Here is a 17,493-nt window from a genome sequence, read left to right on the forward strand (position 1 = left end):
TGGGTGGAGATTTCAATCTACCCTCGATTTGTTGGAGAAAATACATGTTCAAAGCCGGTGGTAGACATAAAACATCTTCCGAAATTATACTAAATTCTTTCTCTGAGAATTACTTTGAACAATTAGTTCATGAGCCCAGACGAATCATAAATAGTTGCAAAAACACACTTGATCTCTTAGCCACAGATAGTCCTGATCTAATAGAGAGCATCATGACAGATACAGGGATTAGTGAACACAAGGTCATTGTAGCAAGACTCAAAACCATATCAAGCAAAACCACTAAAAATAAACACAGAATATATCTATTTAAAACAGCAGATAAAAATTCTCGTGATGCCTTCCTAAGAGAGTGTCTCCATTCCTTCCAAGCTAATTATGTAAGTGTAGACCAGACATAGCTCAAATTCAAAGATACAGTATCGACAGCAATAGATAGATTCATACAGCATACGTTAATAAGAGACGGGACTGATGCACCATGATACACAAAACACGTCAGAAGACTGTTGCAGAAGCAACGAAAGAAGCATGCCAAATTCAGAAAAACACAAAATACCCAAGACTGGCTAAATTTCACAGAAGCTCAAAATTTAGTGCGGATGTCAATGCAAGATGCTTTCAATAGTTTCCACAATGAAACATTGTCTCAAAATATGGTAGAAAGCCCAAAGAGATTCTGGTCGTATGTCAAGTACACCAGTGGCCAAAACCAGTCAATACCGTCACTGCACAATAGCGATGGAAATGTCACCGATGATGGTGCCACTAAAGCGGAGTTACTAAATACAGTTTTCCGTTATTCCTTCACGAAAGACGACGGAAGTAAATATTCCAGAATTCGAAACTAGAACAGCTGTTAGCATGAGTGACATAAAAGTAAATATCTTAGGTGTTGCGAAACAACTCAAATTGCTTAAGAAAGGCAAGTCTTCTGGTCCAGATGGTATACCAATCAGGTTTATTTCAGAGTATGCAGACACAATAGCGCCTTTCTTAGCAATCATACACAACCGCTCACTTGACGAAAGTTCTGTTCCTAAAGACTGGAAAGTAGCACAGGTAACACCAATATTCAAGAAAGGAAATAGGAGTAACCGATTGAATTACAGACCCATATCACTGCAGTTTGCAGTAGGATTTTGGAGTATATACTGTACTCGAACATTATGAATCACCGTGAAGAAAATGACTTATTGATACATAACCAACACGGATTCAGGAAACATTGTTCTTGTGCAACACAGCTAGCTTGTTATTCCCATGAAGAAAAGAGTACTGTCGACAAGGGATCTCAGATCGATTCCATATTCATAGATTTCCAGAAGGCTTTTGATACTGTTCCTCACAAGCTACTATTAATCAAATTTTGTGTATGCGGAGTATCGTCTCATTTGTGTGACTGGATTTGTGATTTCCTCTGAGTGGTCACAGTTTGTAGTGATAAATGGTAAATCATCGAGTGGAACAGAAGTGATATTTGGCATTCCGCAAGGTAGTGTCATAGGCCCTCTGCTGTTTCTGATTTACATAAATGATCTAGTTGATAATCTGAGCAGCCCCCTGTAGATTGTTTGCAGATGACATTGTAATTTACCATCTAGTAAAATCATCAGACGATCAATTCCAATTATAAAATTATTTAGAGAGAATTTCTATATGGTGCGAAAAGTGGCATTTGGCACTAAACAAAGAAAAGTGCGAGGTCATCCACATGGGTACTAAAAGAAATCGGATAAATTTTGGGTATACGATAAATCGCACAAATCTAAGGGCTGTCAATTTGACTAAATACCTAGGAATTACAACTACCAGCAACTTTAATTGGGAAGACCACATAGATAACATTGTGGGGAAGGCAAAACAAAGACTGCGCTCTGTTGGCAGAACACTTAAAAGATGCGACAAAGCCACTAAAGAGACAGTCTACATTACACTTGTCTGTCCTCTCCCGTAATATTGCTGCGCAGTGTGAGATCCTCACCAGGTAGGATTGACAGAGGACATCGAAAAAGTGCAAAGATGGGCAGCTCCTTTCATGTTATCGCACAGCAGGGGTGAGTGTGTCACTGATATGATACGCGAGTTGTGGTGCAGTCACAGAAACAAAGGCGATTTTCTTTGCGGCGAGATCTATTTACGAAATTTTAACCGCCAACTTTCTCTTCTGAATGCAAAAATAATTTGACACCCACCTACGTAGGGAGAAATCATCATCATAATAAAATAAGAGAAATCAGAGCTCGAACAGAAAGATTTAGGTGTTCTTTTTTCCCATGCGCCATTCAAGAGTGGAATGGTAGGGAAGTAGTATGAAAATGGTTCGATGAACCCTCTGCCAGGCACTTAAAAGTGTGAATTGCATAGTAACGATGTAGATGTAGACGTTAAAGTTCTGCTTCATACAATGGTTGCATGGTGTAGAGGATAGGGTAATAGCTTCACCCACAGGAGGTTGTGGGTTCTTATCTTGTCAGGTGCAGTATACTTTTTTAAATACATATTGAAATTGACTCTGATCATCATTGTTATTCAATTAATTGATTTAAATTTAATTTTTTATGTCTCTTCTTTTGTCACATCATTTTAATCACAGTATGAACTTTCTAGTTGGTTTCAGTTTTTCTTTATATCATTCTTTTTCCACTCAGAATTTTTGTAAATGTAATTTAGTTACATTTGTCTATTATGATATTAACTTATTTGAAAATTCTGATCTATCAGTTTAAAAAACAAAAGACAGAATAATCTATTTATATTGACTGTGCGGTTGTCTGAAAATGTATTTTTCATTACCGACTGTGCAATTCGTTTTGCATGGTAGTCGCCATACAACCATTCAAAACTTAAACTAAATACCTATTGTACTATGGACAGAATAAGCAGATGAATATTTAAATAAAAGAATGATTTATTAGTAAAATGGACTTGAAACAAAATGAGAAATACATATAATGGAGGCAGTAATGTGAACAAAAAAAAACAGGATCAGAAAACAAAAGAAATTAAATCAAAATTAAGAGATGAAAGTAATTAACAACACATGAACAAAGATGTCAAGTGGGAAAAGAATGATAGGAAGAAAAATGAGAGCAAATGAAGTAGTTGATAGGATGATTAAAATTGTGTGGCAAAGGAATGGAAATAGAAAATTACATTTAAATGAATTGCTTGAACAAAAATGATGATCAAAGTCATTTCGATAAATATTTTAAAATAAAAGGAAAAAAAAAGTATTGTAACTGACAAGATTCGAAATCACAAACAGCAAGTTTGTGAAGCTATTATCCTATACGTTATATCATGCAGCCAGACAATATATTGCAACTTTTTTTAATGGTATTGAGTGTCACACAAAATTTTGAAGTTTTTTTCTTCAGTTATTTGCAAACGAGGGCCCACCGGGGTGAATGGTTGCAGTGTGTGACATGTGAGATCTTAACCTACATAACTGTATAGAGGGTTGCATAAAGTTGATTCCACCACAGGGGACATCTCCTTGTAAGTGGTAAGGGAATATCTAGTTGGTGGCTGATTGAAAGTGACAATATTTTTTGTGTCAAAATCCAGAGTTCTGTGCGGATGCTGTTTAGCGGTTAACTAGGTAGCATACTGTCTGCCCTAAAAAAGTAGAGGTGCATAAGATTACTGTCTCATTTAGATTACTCCTTTTTCTTGATTGCAGATGAAGGTAGGTAACCAAATAAATTCAGAAGGACCAGGTGGACCAGGTTAGGGAATGTGTGTTCAGGTTCTGGAGTAAGGCACAAACGTTATCTGCCATGGGCTCAGATCGTGAAGATGTCTTCAATGAATCTGAATGAGACAAGGTGTTGGGTGGATTTGAAGGCTTCTTTTAGTTCACTGATAAACTTGTGGCATGGGAGCTCCTGACATTTTCTTGTATGTTCATGGAGTTTGTGTTCAAAGGAGAAATACCACCAGAAGGTAGTTTCCCATGAGGTTTAGGATTGAGGTGGTAGATTTGATACCAGTAGATTGCTGGGAATGGGATATTGGTCTACAGAGGTAAGTTAGGGAGGTAGCGAAGGATACAATTAACATTTGGATGTTGGAAGGATGATACTGTTACTCTATGAAAGCAGATGATGTTTCTGTGGAAGTGTTGTTAACAGCCATGATGTGCCAGCAAGTTAAGAGACTGCTGGAATTAGTTTATGGAGATCTGTCAGCAGGTTAAAAATAGCTGTATAGGGTGTAAAGATGAAGGTCAATTGAAGTAATAGACTTTAGAAAGAGCTTAATGTTTCGCCAAGCTGCTAGACGTGTAAGTGGAGTTGTCGGAAGTTGCTGTAAAATGTGAAGTCTTGTTTATTTTTAGCTAATGAATAGTAGTTCTTCAGAGAGCATGTTCTAGGGTAGTGTCTTTCATGAGTCATGAAAAACGTGTGTGTGTGTGTGTGTGTGTGTGTGTGTGTGTGTGTGTGTGTGTGTGTGTGTGTTACTACTCTCAGGTGTGAGAATGTAAGTTCACTGGCTTAGCAAACCTTCTCACAGGATGGTTGATAATGTTGTTTCAGTTGTTAGAGGACAAGGATCTTGGGATCTTGGTCTCAGAGATGGGATAGAGGAAATTTCCAGAGAGTAAAACGAATTTGTAACACCATCAAATGTCCATACATGGAGCTCATGTCTCCTTGCCACCACAGAGCCTGAGCCCTTATAGCACTACTTGCATTTCTGTGCTGCAAGTGTATATTCTTTCTTCCACTCTACCTTTCCATTGGATGGTTTTCTTGGTGCTGATTGTGCTTGGGTCTTTTGTGTTTTGGACATTTGTTTTCTTACCTTCAAGCTTTCTTAAACTCCTTTTCGCTATTAATTATGTGGTCCTGTTGTTGGGTCTGACTTGATACTTCGTTCCTAAATTTTGTAGAAGTGCAGGTCGCCCAGTGCAGTATATATTCATTGTGCCTTTGTTTCTTTGCACACTTCTTTTTTGCAACAGTACTACGTCAAAAACCCAGCATGGTTGCCATTCTGATGTGGGGGAGAGGAGGCTCATCAAGTACCAACATGGCGGCAGCCCGCTAACCATGCAGTGATCTGTTGGTGCCTTATCCGGAAACTCCCCATGCAAGTCAGAGTAAGCACCCATCAAGGCTAGGGAACTGGCTTTACAAGTAACAGTTTACTGACCATTGCTGTGGCTGGGTGTACCTGTGGGGAGAGCCTCCGTTAGGAATGGGTGTGAACGTGAGGGAAGATTCACACATGAAGCGAATTAAACTTTCTTCCACTAGTGGTTGCATGGTCCCAGCAGTCTCTTCTGAAGCAAAGATGCATTAAAATGTGGAGAGTTATGACCCCAAAATGATCTCTTCCCTGGATACGCCATGGGAGGAACATAGGGCTCAGACACTTGTTTTGTTGCAAGACAGAGAGGGATTTCTTTTTTACTACAAAGTCTTCGTTCTTCATAGAGCTCCTCATGAGCAGGTTTGTCGAAGTGATAGTGATTTCAAAAACTGAGAAGTGGCTCCATTCTGCTTAAAACGGCCACCTGCTGCTCGGTCATGGGTGCTGCTTGCTTGCTACAAGCTGGTTGATATGCCCGTCACTGTAATCCTCCATAAAAGTCTGTATATGGTACAGGGTATCTTTTTCCACCAAGATTCCCTTTCACAGATTCATGATGAGGTGCATGCCCTTTTTGAGTGACAGGATGTTCATTTTGTCTGTGTACAGCTGCGCCAAAACACAACAGAGTGTATACTGTAGCCTTCATCTTGGCCTTCGAAGGTGACTTATTGCTTGACAGAAGGTCAAGATCATTGTGTACCGGGATGTGGCTGTCAGTTGCACACGAACGCTCCTTATGCCCTTCTCCCCATCTGTGTCAACTGTGAGGAGCACTAACCCCCCGTTTTGCCAGACTGCATTGTCTTCAAAAGCAAAAATAAAATTCAGGAATAAAAAATCCGTGACCACCTCCCAGAAGAGGTCAAGAAGAAATAAGCTTGCCTACATCCTATGTGTGCAACAATGGTGTATGCTACTGCTACGATGATGCTGTCCACTTTAGTGATGTGCCATTGCCCTCTATGTCTGCTATATCTTGCCATTGGGGTAATTCGGCTTCACTCCCTTCCCTTGTTGGGGTTCCTCCATACCCTCTTTGAGAGAGCTGACTCCCTATCTAATGGGGACATCAGTTTCCAGCCCCTAGCTGTTGAGGCCATGTTCTCATCTGGCACCCCTTACCAGGAAGGTGTCCCTCAGGACACTCCCTTCCCAGCTATCTGCTGACCTGCAACCAGATGCCAGGTGGTGGCAGCAGGAGCCAGAGGCTGCAGGTCGTAGTTCCTCCTCTGTCCCTGAATCTGAGGCAGAGAAGTGCTTAGAAGTCCAGGTCATCTAAGAACAAAAGGTTCCCGTCCCACCAGACCCCCAACATGTTCTGGCTCTGTATCCATGGCTGTGCTCCAGATGGCCTCTAAGGTTTTGTACCCTCCACCCTACCCCCCATCCCACCCCACCCCACCCCACCCTACCCTACCTCCCACCCCACCCTACCCACAAATGTGTATTGACAGTTTATTTTCACAACCAGTAGCAGCAAGTGCCCGTCAAGTATGACCCACCACCTAGGTCCCTGAAAACATCCGCAGGATAGTGATAGCGTAATCATCCACTGGAACAGTAGCGTTATTTTCATCACGCGGGTAAGCTGTGGCATCATTTGTGCACTTCCCTTACTTTTTGCATCGCACTCCACTCAGCTTGTTTCCCAACAATCCGGACCCTTACCGTCCATGGCTATAGGGGCTGTTTTAAAGATCTCACTAACTAGGGAATGGCATCGAGTGGTGGTTGCACATACGTTGTGGACTGTTTCTACAGCAAACATGTGCCACTCAATGAGGCTTTAGAGCCTGCGGCTGTTTGTGTGAAGACATCTCAGGAATTTATTATATGTGACATGTAACTCCCTCCTCATGATGAAATAGCCCAGAACACATTTTGTGTACTGTCTTCTCAGCTCAGCTCCCCTTCCCTTCCTAATATTTGGTGAATCCAGTGCCCACAACCCTTTGTGGGTTGGAACTACAACCACTGCCCGTAGTAAAGCTGTCGAAAACTTGCTTGCAAATGTCAATCTTTGTCTCTTGAATGCTGGTGTTTCCACACACTTAAGTGTGGCATATGGGTCTTACACAGCCATTGATCTTCCCATTTGTAGCCCTTGTGTTCGCCTGTCCATCCATTGAGGAGTCAATTTTTATGACCTGTGCAACAGTGATCATTTTCTGATTGTTTTGACCCTCCCTCAGCATCACTTGTCTGGGTGTCCATCCAGGTGGGGTCTCCCCAATGTTGATGTGGTTGCTTTTATGACTGTCTTTGTGCTTTCCACCTCACCACATGGAGGTATTGATGCAGTTTTTCGGAATATAGCTGCAGCCATTCTATTGGCAGCTGACTCAGCAATCTTCTTTTCATTCAGATCTCTCCCCACTCTGCCCTCGTCTCAGAAGACAGTACCTTAGTGAACCTGCAAAATAGCCATGGCAATTAGAGGTCACAAGCAGGCTCTCCAACTCTGTAAGCGATATCCATTGATACAGTACCTCACTGCCTTTAAACAGCTCTATGTACAGGTCCTCCACCTCATAAAAAGACAGGAATGGCAATGGGTGCGGTATATTGCTACCATTGGACCATGTATCCCTCCTTTGCAGGTTTAGGCAAAGATTCAACGCCTCTATGGACATCAGTAACCATGGGTTTATCTGGTATCTCTGTGAATGATGATGTCTAGACTGATCCAGATGCTGTTGCAAAATATTTTGCTTTTCGTTATGCTGAAGTCTCTGCGTCTGAGAATTATCAGCCTGCATTTTGTATCCTCAAATGGTGGGTAGAGTGACTCCCTTTACCATTTACTACACATCACTTGAAACCTTGTAATGCTACATGCAGTGAATGGGAATTGCTCAGTGCCCTAGCCCTCTGCCCTGACACAGCCCCAGGGCCAGACTGCATCCACAGCCATATGATCAAATGCTTGTCAGTGGATTGCCAATGTCACATCCTTGACAATTTCAGCTGTATCTGGAGGGAGGGTCAGTTCTTGTCTCAGTGGCAAGAAAGTGTGGTCATACCAGTACTGAAACCAGGTAAACACCCTCTTGAGATGGACAGCTGTCAACGAGTTAGCCTTGCTAATGTTCTCTGCATGTTGCTCGTATGTCTGGTGAGCCAACAACTGTGTTTGTACCTTCAATCTTGTGGTGTTTTGGCTCCATCCCAGTGTGATTTTTGCTAAGGCCATTCTACTGCTGACAATTTTGTCTCTCTGGAGTATGCCATTTGGTCAGTTTTTTCTCGTTGACAAGATCTGATCGGTATCTGACTTGCATACAGCTTAAGACACCACCTCCAACCCCCCCCTCCCTCCATATACAAGAGAATTATGTCCCGTATTTGTATTGGGTATCAAATGATCTAGCTACAGCTGTGGGATCTACAGTGTCACCCTCCCTGTATGCTGATGAGTTTTGCACTATTGCTCCTCAACTGTGGGTGCTGTTGAATGCCAACTGCAGGATGCCATACGAAAGTATGGTCCTGGGCTCTCACCGATGGCTTCTGGTTTTCCATTACCAAGACATGTCATGCAATTCCATCAGCAGTGTACTGTCCGTCCCCAATTTTTTAAAAATTAGTCTTAAATACCCAGTTCATGTGACTCCCCCATCTGCAAATATGCTTGTTTGTCACACCTAGTATTCCTCGCTGTCTCAGTAACACCAGCTGGGATGCAGACTGCTCTCTACACATCTGCGGCTCAACAAAGCTGTGATCTTGTCACATCTTGATTATTGAAGCCTGGTGTATGGCTCAGCATTACCTTCAGCTTTGTGGATGCTGGACCTGATGCACCATTGTGGGATTGGACTTGCGACAGATGTCTTTCGGACCAGCCCTGTGAACAGCCTACTCCTGGAGGCTGGTGCCCCTACCCTACAAATCAGGAATCAACAACTGCTGCTCACCTAAGCAATACACGTTCACGAACCCATTGAGCATCCGAACTACTGTAACCTTTTACCTGGTAGGGAAATCTATCTCTCACAACAGAGGCCAATGTCTGGCATCACAATTGAAGTTCACTAAAGAAGTCTCTGCTCTGAACTCCAGTTTCTCCATTGTCGCCTCTTGTCAGGGAGAAATTGCATGTGCCCATTTGGACAGAAAGACTCAATAGACCCTATGGTACTTCACCGTCTGTTCCTTGACGTCCATGACGCAATTCCATGCTCAGATGTGGTGTACACAGACGGTTCTCGGTTAATGGACAAAATGGTTTTTGCGTACACACATGCTGAACAGATGGAGTGTATTCACTGCAGAATTGGTGGCCATTGCTCAAGCCCTCAGCCACCTTTGTTCTTGCACTGGTGAGTCATTCTTAACTGGCAGTGACTTTTTCAATAGTCTTCAGGCTCTTGAAAGTGCTACCCTCGACACCAGTTGGGTGACTATTCAGAACCTACTGTATGACCTTCACCATGCTGGTCAGTTGGCAATCTTTGTATGGACATCAGGTCATGTTGGGATCCCATAAAACGAACAGAATCACTTGTTGGCCAAGTTGGCTATCAGGATGCCGACTTTGGAGTCAGAGGTACCAGAACCCGACCTTTAGGAAACTCTACGCCAATGGTTGTTGGAGGAGTTGGAGGACTGGAATACAGAATGATGTGCCCTGGTTTCTCCAAATAAACTGTGAACCTTAGAGGACACCATGACCCTTTGGCAGGCTTCCCTTAATGTCCTTGCAGAGAACTGACTGTCCTCAGTTAGCTTTTTATTGGCCACACTTGACTGACCTATGGCTACATACTCCAGCGTGAGGAGCCACCCCACTGTTGTCTCATGGTGGCCCACATCCTACTGGACTTCGCTAATTTGGCCACCTTGCGGCGAAACATTGAACTTCTGACGTGTTACGTCTGCTGCTATCAGATGGTTTTTATTCCTTTCTGTGACATAGGGCATATTAGCCTCGGTGGCTGCTTGAGGGACTGGAGGAGTGCCTCATTGTAGTGTATGATCTGAGGGGCCCATGACTGCCCTTGCTCAATGGTGGGGCCTGGCTCTTGCTTTTTCCACCTTTTTAAATCATCTTTAGTTACATCCGTTGATGGTTGACTTGACTAGTCATCATTGTTTGCTTTCCTTAGATTCAATATTGTCCATGTAGCATGTTCTCTTATTGTAATGAAATGTGTGGAAGCAGTAGTCAGATACAGAGGGTGTCTCTCCAGTCGCATAACGTGTTCTGGGAGCCTCCATCTGCTTTCCCGGCAGGGCAACTCGCCCATCTTCTTGTTTTTACCCCTCTCTCACTTCTTCTTGAGTCTATCTTTTGGCTTTCTTGATTCTCAGATACAATAGAGTCCACTGGGATTTTTCTTTTGGGTCCTTCCTCTTTCATTACTATTCCTAGCTTGACACACAGAAGCCTCATAGTTCGTTCCCTTTAATTCTTATCAATCCATCCAGCCATCCAACAAACATGAGTAAGTCAGTGCTTGTGTAGTGCGATTGTGTAGGAACAGGTGGTTAGGATTAGTGACTGAATTGAAAATTTGGTTAAAGTAATGCTCATCGGAGAAGGCAGTAAGTTGCCCACTATGCAAAAGTTGCTTTTTCTTCTTTTTCTTCTTCTTCTTCTTCTTCTTCTTCTTCTTCTTCTTTTCCATCAGCAGTAAAACATACAAAAAATTGCAGCACTCATTTCATGTGGACATAATTTAAAATAAAAATGTGACGTACAAGTTTCAAAGTTCACTAGATATTATGGCAAAAATGGTGGAAAATGAATATGAAACTCGTCACAGTGGTACACATCTTAAAAACTGAATTGATGGGGAGGACACACAGGGTCAGATCTGAATGGAAGAGCCAGTAAAAATGAAAGTATTAGAAGAGAACAGTTTCAGGTGTGTAAAGATTGGCTCAGTGTGCAGTGAAAAAGATTGGAATAAAGTGGTGTATGTAAATTGAAGAAAAAAAAAAAAAAAAAAAAACTTCAAAATCCTGAATACTAAACTGTAATGCATAGAGTACATTAAAAATGAACAGAAATTTTAAAGAATGAGAAACAACAAAGTGTAAAAAGTTACTCAGAAGAAAATTACAATTGTGATAACTGAATTGTAACATGCCTCAGGATACAGTGTCGTCTTTATATTATTCAATTAATTCAGCATTTACAAGGTGTGTAGCCACCTCAGTCTAAAGCTAAGAAAAAAAATTTCAATCTTTGTTTCCATGTCTCTGTCTCCTCTTGTCCTCTGCCTGTTCAAACCTGCACCTTTGTTCAGTTCTTTGTCCAAGTGGTCAGGCCATGTGTTGTAGTCTTTCTGTGTTAGTCCACTATAGTACTACCTTCGTCCTTTTTCTGTCCTTTTTTTGTGCAGCATGTCTTTCTTATTTCCCTTTTAGAGCCTTTACCCTTTCCACAATATCCTGAACTCATTTCTTTTCCTAAATTTCTTGATGAGATCAAGAAGTGACCTTGTCACAGCTCTCTGAGATGCCTGAAGTTTTGTTTTGAGAAACTCGTTTAAAATGAAAGTTTCAGTGCCATATGTTAGTACAGGAAGAACACACTGTTCAAAAACAATCTTCTTTTAAGTTTGTTGGCGTATTGGATTTAAAAAAGCTGCATTCCTCTCATAAGCCCTCCAGAGTAGCATGATTTGGTGCAAAATGTCAGGTTTTAGGTCTCCTTGGACATCAGCCGACTGTCATAGACATATAGGTTTGTTACAGCTTTGTAGAGAATTGTTTTTGACCAGTTTATTCCGAATCCCACTTTTTCACTACCTGATAAATCCTTTATACAGGATTGATATTCTGTTGTATTGTTAGCTAGGATTACTGTAACATCTGCAAGTGTAAAGTTCATGAGTTTTTTCCAGTTATTCTAATTCCCCTTTCTTTCCAATTAATTTTGAACATAGCCGTCTCAAGGACTGCTGTGAATTTTTTTGGGGATATAGGGTCACTCTGTTTTACTCCTCTTCCAATGAAAAATTCTGTTGTATGTTATACTATGCTGATAGAAGCCATCAAGTTATCATAGTTGCTCATAATATATGTATCTTGTTTCCATATGTTGTTCGGTCAGTGCCTGTATAATTGCATTGCAGCTGACAAAATCAAAAGCCCTTTCAGAATCTGTCAAAGCTACGCGTAGTGGTATTTCATATTCATTTGCTTCACTAATTACTTCAACTGCCCTGATTTCAGCTGTTAATTTCCCCGGTTGTATAGTAACTTTCATTGATCCCCCAGTTCACCCCCCCCCCCCCCCCCCTCTCCCCGAGTTGCCGTTATCATTTTTGTTAGTTTTTCTTCTGCTGACTGTTCCAATCTCACTGTAATTCATTCTTTTACATTTAATTTATCCGTGTTGATAGTTCCTTTTTTTAAAAACTAGTATTGGTTTCATTCTTTCTTGCTGGATACTTGTGCGCACTTTCACTCTTACCAGTCTATGGCCATCACCAGTATTCAGTTGGTTTTAAAACTGAAATGTCTTTGATTATTTTGTTTTGGTTTGCAATAGTAAAATTTATTTCATTCAGAGACTTGTGATATGGACTTAATGTCCATTTTTATGGTGTTTCTTACAAACATTGTTCATGATGAAAAAATTATTCTTTTTAGCAAACTGAATTAGCCTTTTACCTCTTTCATTTCTCCTGTTGATTCCAAGGAAAGCTACAGAACTTCAGATTTCTTGATTCCAACTTAGACATTTAAATCCCCAAATATTAGTTTAAGATGACTGTCTTATCCTTTATCATGTATTTATTTTATCTGCTCATAATACTCTCGAATTTGATTTCAAAATTAATGTCATTTAACTTAGTATCTGATTGCATGTTAATTATACTGTGATTACCGAATTTGTAGTAAGAACATTTTTGATGATGTCATAGATTATGTAATAAAATGTAGCCATTACCATAAATCTATTATTTTGTGCTCAAACGGTATATGACATTATTAAACAAGTTTTTTTTCCTTGAGGTGGTGGAATCCTGGGTTAATGACTTCTCATTTTAATTTCTCATTTCATAACCAGAAGCGTTACGCAATTTAATATGCATACCTTTGAAAACCAGGAAGATTATGAGACATGTATTTGGATGTGTAGAAAGTTAAAGCTAGTATAGCATCATTTAATTTAGTTGCTGCGAGAGCTATGGAAACCATGGTCTGATGTCTGTCAAATATAAGTTCAATAGTTTCTACTTGGTCAACATACTATAGTTATTAGAAAATTCTATCAGTATTTATATTTAGTTGTATGAGAAGCCCATTTCTAGTTTATTTTTTATTGTGCATTGTAAATGTACGATTTGGTGACAATAGAAAATGAGATATATATTTAAGTACACGCACCTATCTGTATGTACCTTGGCTTCTTAGAACAGTAACCTTACTGAATAATATTCTAGATATACAATTTTATTTTTTCCTGTTTCTCATTGTATTAATATTATTAACTATCTATAGGCACTTTGTCTCCCTCGATTGATGTGTACTCATTTGGAATGTGTGCACTGGAGATGGCAGCACTGGAAATCCAAGGAAATGGTGACTCTGGTAGTCTGGTAACAGATGACCACATAGATAGGACAATAGATTCTTTGGATGACCCACAGCAGAGGGATTTTATTCGTCAGTGCCTGAAAAAGGATCCACAAGAACGTCCAAATGCACGGGAACTTCTTTTTCACCCTCTTCTGTTCGAAGTCCATTCTCTGAAGCTTCTGGCTGCCCATACGTTGGTTAACACTACAGGTATAACTTCTGCATAACCTGAAATCATTTAAATCATAGCTTTTAAAGTAGTTTAGGGAAAGCATCATGTTAACAGATTTTCATAAGAAACAAATGCAACAGTAATGGAGCTGCCTATCAGCATGACAGCTGCCACTGTTGGCTTTATTAGTAGTAAAAGCTGCTAGCAACCAGTATATAAGGCTCTCTCTCTCTCTCTCTCTCTCTCTCTCTCTCTCTGTGTGTGTGTGTGTGTGTGTGTGTGTGTGTGTGTGTGTGTTTTCTGTACAGTGTGTCTTAAAATAACATTTAAACAGTGAGTACAATTTACGTAACAATGAAGTTTTTCTATGGAAAGAATTCACTCATAAATATAGAAAATCTTAGGAGAGACTCAAGGTTGCTGTATTCTGTCACATATAACGAAACAATATTCAAGTTCTGGAATAAATCAGAGAGAGACTGAACATAACTAAACATTTTTTCCTGAAGAGAAAAGCTGAACATAATAGTGAGAATCAGTATCATATGTTGTTCTAAACACAGTAAAAGTTCTGAGAAATCTACCTTATCTTTTGTTTATTTACACACAACATTATGAAAATTATATAGTGAAGGAAAGCCTTCAGGGATTAATGTTACACCAGCAGGCAAAAGATCCCCTTTTGGCTGCTTCTGTAAATGTACTAAAAATCAGTTGCAAAATGGTTCAAGTGGCTCTGAGCACTATGGGACTTAACGTCTTAGGTCATCAGTCCCCTAGAACTTAGAACTACTTAAACCTAACCAACCTAAGGACATCACACACGTCCATGCCCGAGGCAGGATTCGAACCTGCGACCGTAGCAGTCACGCGGTTCCGGACTGTAGCGCCTAGAACCGCATGGCCACTGCGGCCGGCAATCAGGTGCACTTATTGATGATCTCCATACATTTATAACTATGGAAATGACTTTGAGTCCTTCCGTTGTGTACTATAAATCAGGAGAATAAGGATGGCTAGAGGACAAATGTAGGGATTTAGAAGCAATTATACTGCCTGCAGAAAAATTAAAGATGGCTTTGGAGAAGAGAGAATCAGATGTATGAATATGAAGAGCTCAGTTGGAAAGCCAGTCCTAAGCAAAGAAGGGAAAGCTAAAAGGTGGAAGAACTATCTAGAGGATCTATACAGGGGAGAAGTTGAAGGCAGTATTATAAAAATGGAAGAGTGGAAGAGGGTGTATATGAAGATGAGATTGGAGATAAGATACTTCGGGGAAAACATGATAGAGCACCAAGAGACCTAAGTCGAAGCTAGGCCCCAGAGTAGAAAACATTCTGTCAGAACCACTGATAACCTTGGGAGAGCCAGACATGACAAAGCATCTTCCATCTGACGTGCAAGATGTAGGACACAGGCAAAACAGTCTCAGACGTAAAGAAATACGTAATAATTCCAATTCCAAAGAAAGTAGATTCTGACAGGTGTGAATATTATCAAACTAAAAGTTTAATAAGTCATGGCTGCAAAATGCTAATACAAATTCTTTGTAGAAGAATGAAAAAATGGTAGAAGCCGACCTTTGGGAAGATCAGTTTGGATTTCAGAGAAATGAAGGAAAACACATGGCAATACTGACCCTATGACTTACCTTAGATCTAGAAGATAGGTTAAGGAAAGATGAGCCTACATTTGTAGCATTTGTAGAATTACAGAAAGCTTTTGACAGTACTTACCGGAATACTCTCTTTGAAATTCTGAAGGCAGCAGGGGTAAAATACAGGGATCAAAAGGCTATTTACAACATGCACAGTAAGCAGACAACAGTTACACGATTCAAGGGGCATGAAAGGGAAGCAGTAAGCAGTGGTTGAGAAAGGAGTGAAACAGTTGTGTAGCGTGTCACCACTGTTATTCAGTTTGTATATTGAGCAAGCAGTAAGGGAAACAACAGAAAAATTTGGTGTAGCAATTAAAATTTAGGGAGAAGAAATAAAATCTTTGAGTTGCTTTGCAGATTGATGATGTAAATCTGTCATAGACAGCAAAGATCTTGGAAGAGCAGTTGAATGGAATGGGATGAGTCTTGAAAGGAGGATATAAGATGAACATCAACAAAAGAAAAACAAATATATTGAAATGTAGTCTGGTTTTGAGGGAACAAGGTACACAGTAGTGAATGAGTTTTGCTATGTATGTAGCAAAATAACTGGCGATGGCCGGAGCAGAGAGGATATAAAACGTAAAATGGTACTTTCTAGATCAGCATTTATGAAGAAGAAAAAGTTGCTAATGTCGAATATTGATTTAAGTGTTAGGAAGTCTTTCCTGAAAGTATCTGTACGGAGTGTAGTCATGTAGGGGAGTGAAACGTGAATGACAAACATTTTAGACAAGAAGAGAATAGAAGCTTTTGAAATGTAGCACTATAGAAGAATGCTGAAGATGAAATGGATAGATCACGTAATTAATGACGAGGTACTGAATAGAATTCGGTAGAACAGAAATTTGTGGCACAATTTGACTGGAAGAAGGGATCAGTTGATAGAAGACATTCTAAGACCTCAAGGGATCACCGATTTAGTATTGGAGGGAAATCGGGGGGAGGGGGTTAAAATTACAGAGGGAGACACAGTTGAATACAGTAAGCAGATTCAGAAAGAAGTAAGTTGCAGTAGTTATTCACACTTAGAGTAGCATGGAGATCTGCATCAAATCAGTCTTCAGACTGATGACCACAGATACTACAAAAAGAAGAGAAACAACAACAACAAAAATTAGGATAATATGTGTATAAATAGAAAAGCATTCTCTTACACTACACAGCTGCTGTTTCAATCTACTACATAATACTGAGCATTTATGTAACTGCAGCATTTTCAGAGTACATTGTTAGCTGTTCATATGTTGGAAAAGATAAAGCTTCTCTAACAACATTAATAATGAAATTCAGACTTAACATCCCAAAGTGTAAATATTCTGTAATTACATTAATTACATTATTATTAATTAATTACATTAATTACATTATTTTTTAAATATCAAGGGATTTTCAGTTTCTTGCCTGTATCTGCTGGAAATGAGACACAACCCCTCTCACCAGAATATAATATTCTGTTTTGAACCCAAGACACAGTCACAGCCTACATTGAAATTACTTCTTTTTTCTAGTATTGTTTTGAATTTCTTATTCTTGGGATAACACTCATTATTAGCAACAAATGTCATTATGGAGTATATGTAGTGGCATGTAAAAATAAGAATTTTAAGGTCCTTAAAGAAGTTTCTGCAAGTGACCTATGTCTCATTTATGTAAAATTCACTATCTAATGCTACCTTAATTTGTTACCAAAAATCAGACAGTTGAAAATCCAGGATGGGCTGTAACAATATTATGAAAAGGGAAGTTGCTACTCATCTAGTGGAAATGCTGAGTCGCAAATAGGCACAACAAAAAGACTGCTCACACATGACTGCAGTCTTTGGCAACTGAAGCCACACTGTGGTGTGTTGTAGAAATATATGTTGTAGTATGAACAAATGCTAACTAATTATTTCAAATTAAATGAATTGTTTAGTCCTGTTCCCTTGGCAGTTACTGCCATGCTGTAAAACATTATCTTGATTGTGGTACTGAGAGGTCTTATTAACTATAAACATGTCTAAAGGCCATAAACACT

The 17,493-nt window shown here is 39.9% G+C and overlaps 1 protein-coding gene across 3 annotated transcripts in view; it reads left to right on the forward strand.

The window, feature by feature from the left end:
* Positions 1 to 17,493, forward strand: part of LOC126196712 (nuclear receptor-binding protein homolog) — a 452,035-nt gene that overhangs the window by 391,957 nt on the left and 42,585 nt on the right. For all 3 annotated transcript variants that reach the window (XM_049934586.1, XM_049934587.1, XM_049934588.1), the window contains one exon: positions 13,564 to 13,851. In XM_049934586.1, coding sequence (XP_049790543.1) covers positions 13,564 to 13,851 — 288 coding nt within the window. The remainder of the gene's footprint in view (positions 1 to 13,563; positions 13,852 to 17,493) is intronic.

Source organism: Schistocerca nitens, chromosome 1 (genome assembly GCF_023898315.1).
Source record: "Schistocerca nitens isolate TAMUIC-IGC-003100 chromosome 1, iqSchNite1.1, whole genome shotgun sequence".
In the NCBI taxonomy this organism is placed as follows: domain Eukaryota; kingdom Metazoa; phylum Arthropoda; class Insecta; order Orthoptera; family Acrididae; genus Schistocerca; species Schistocerca nitens.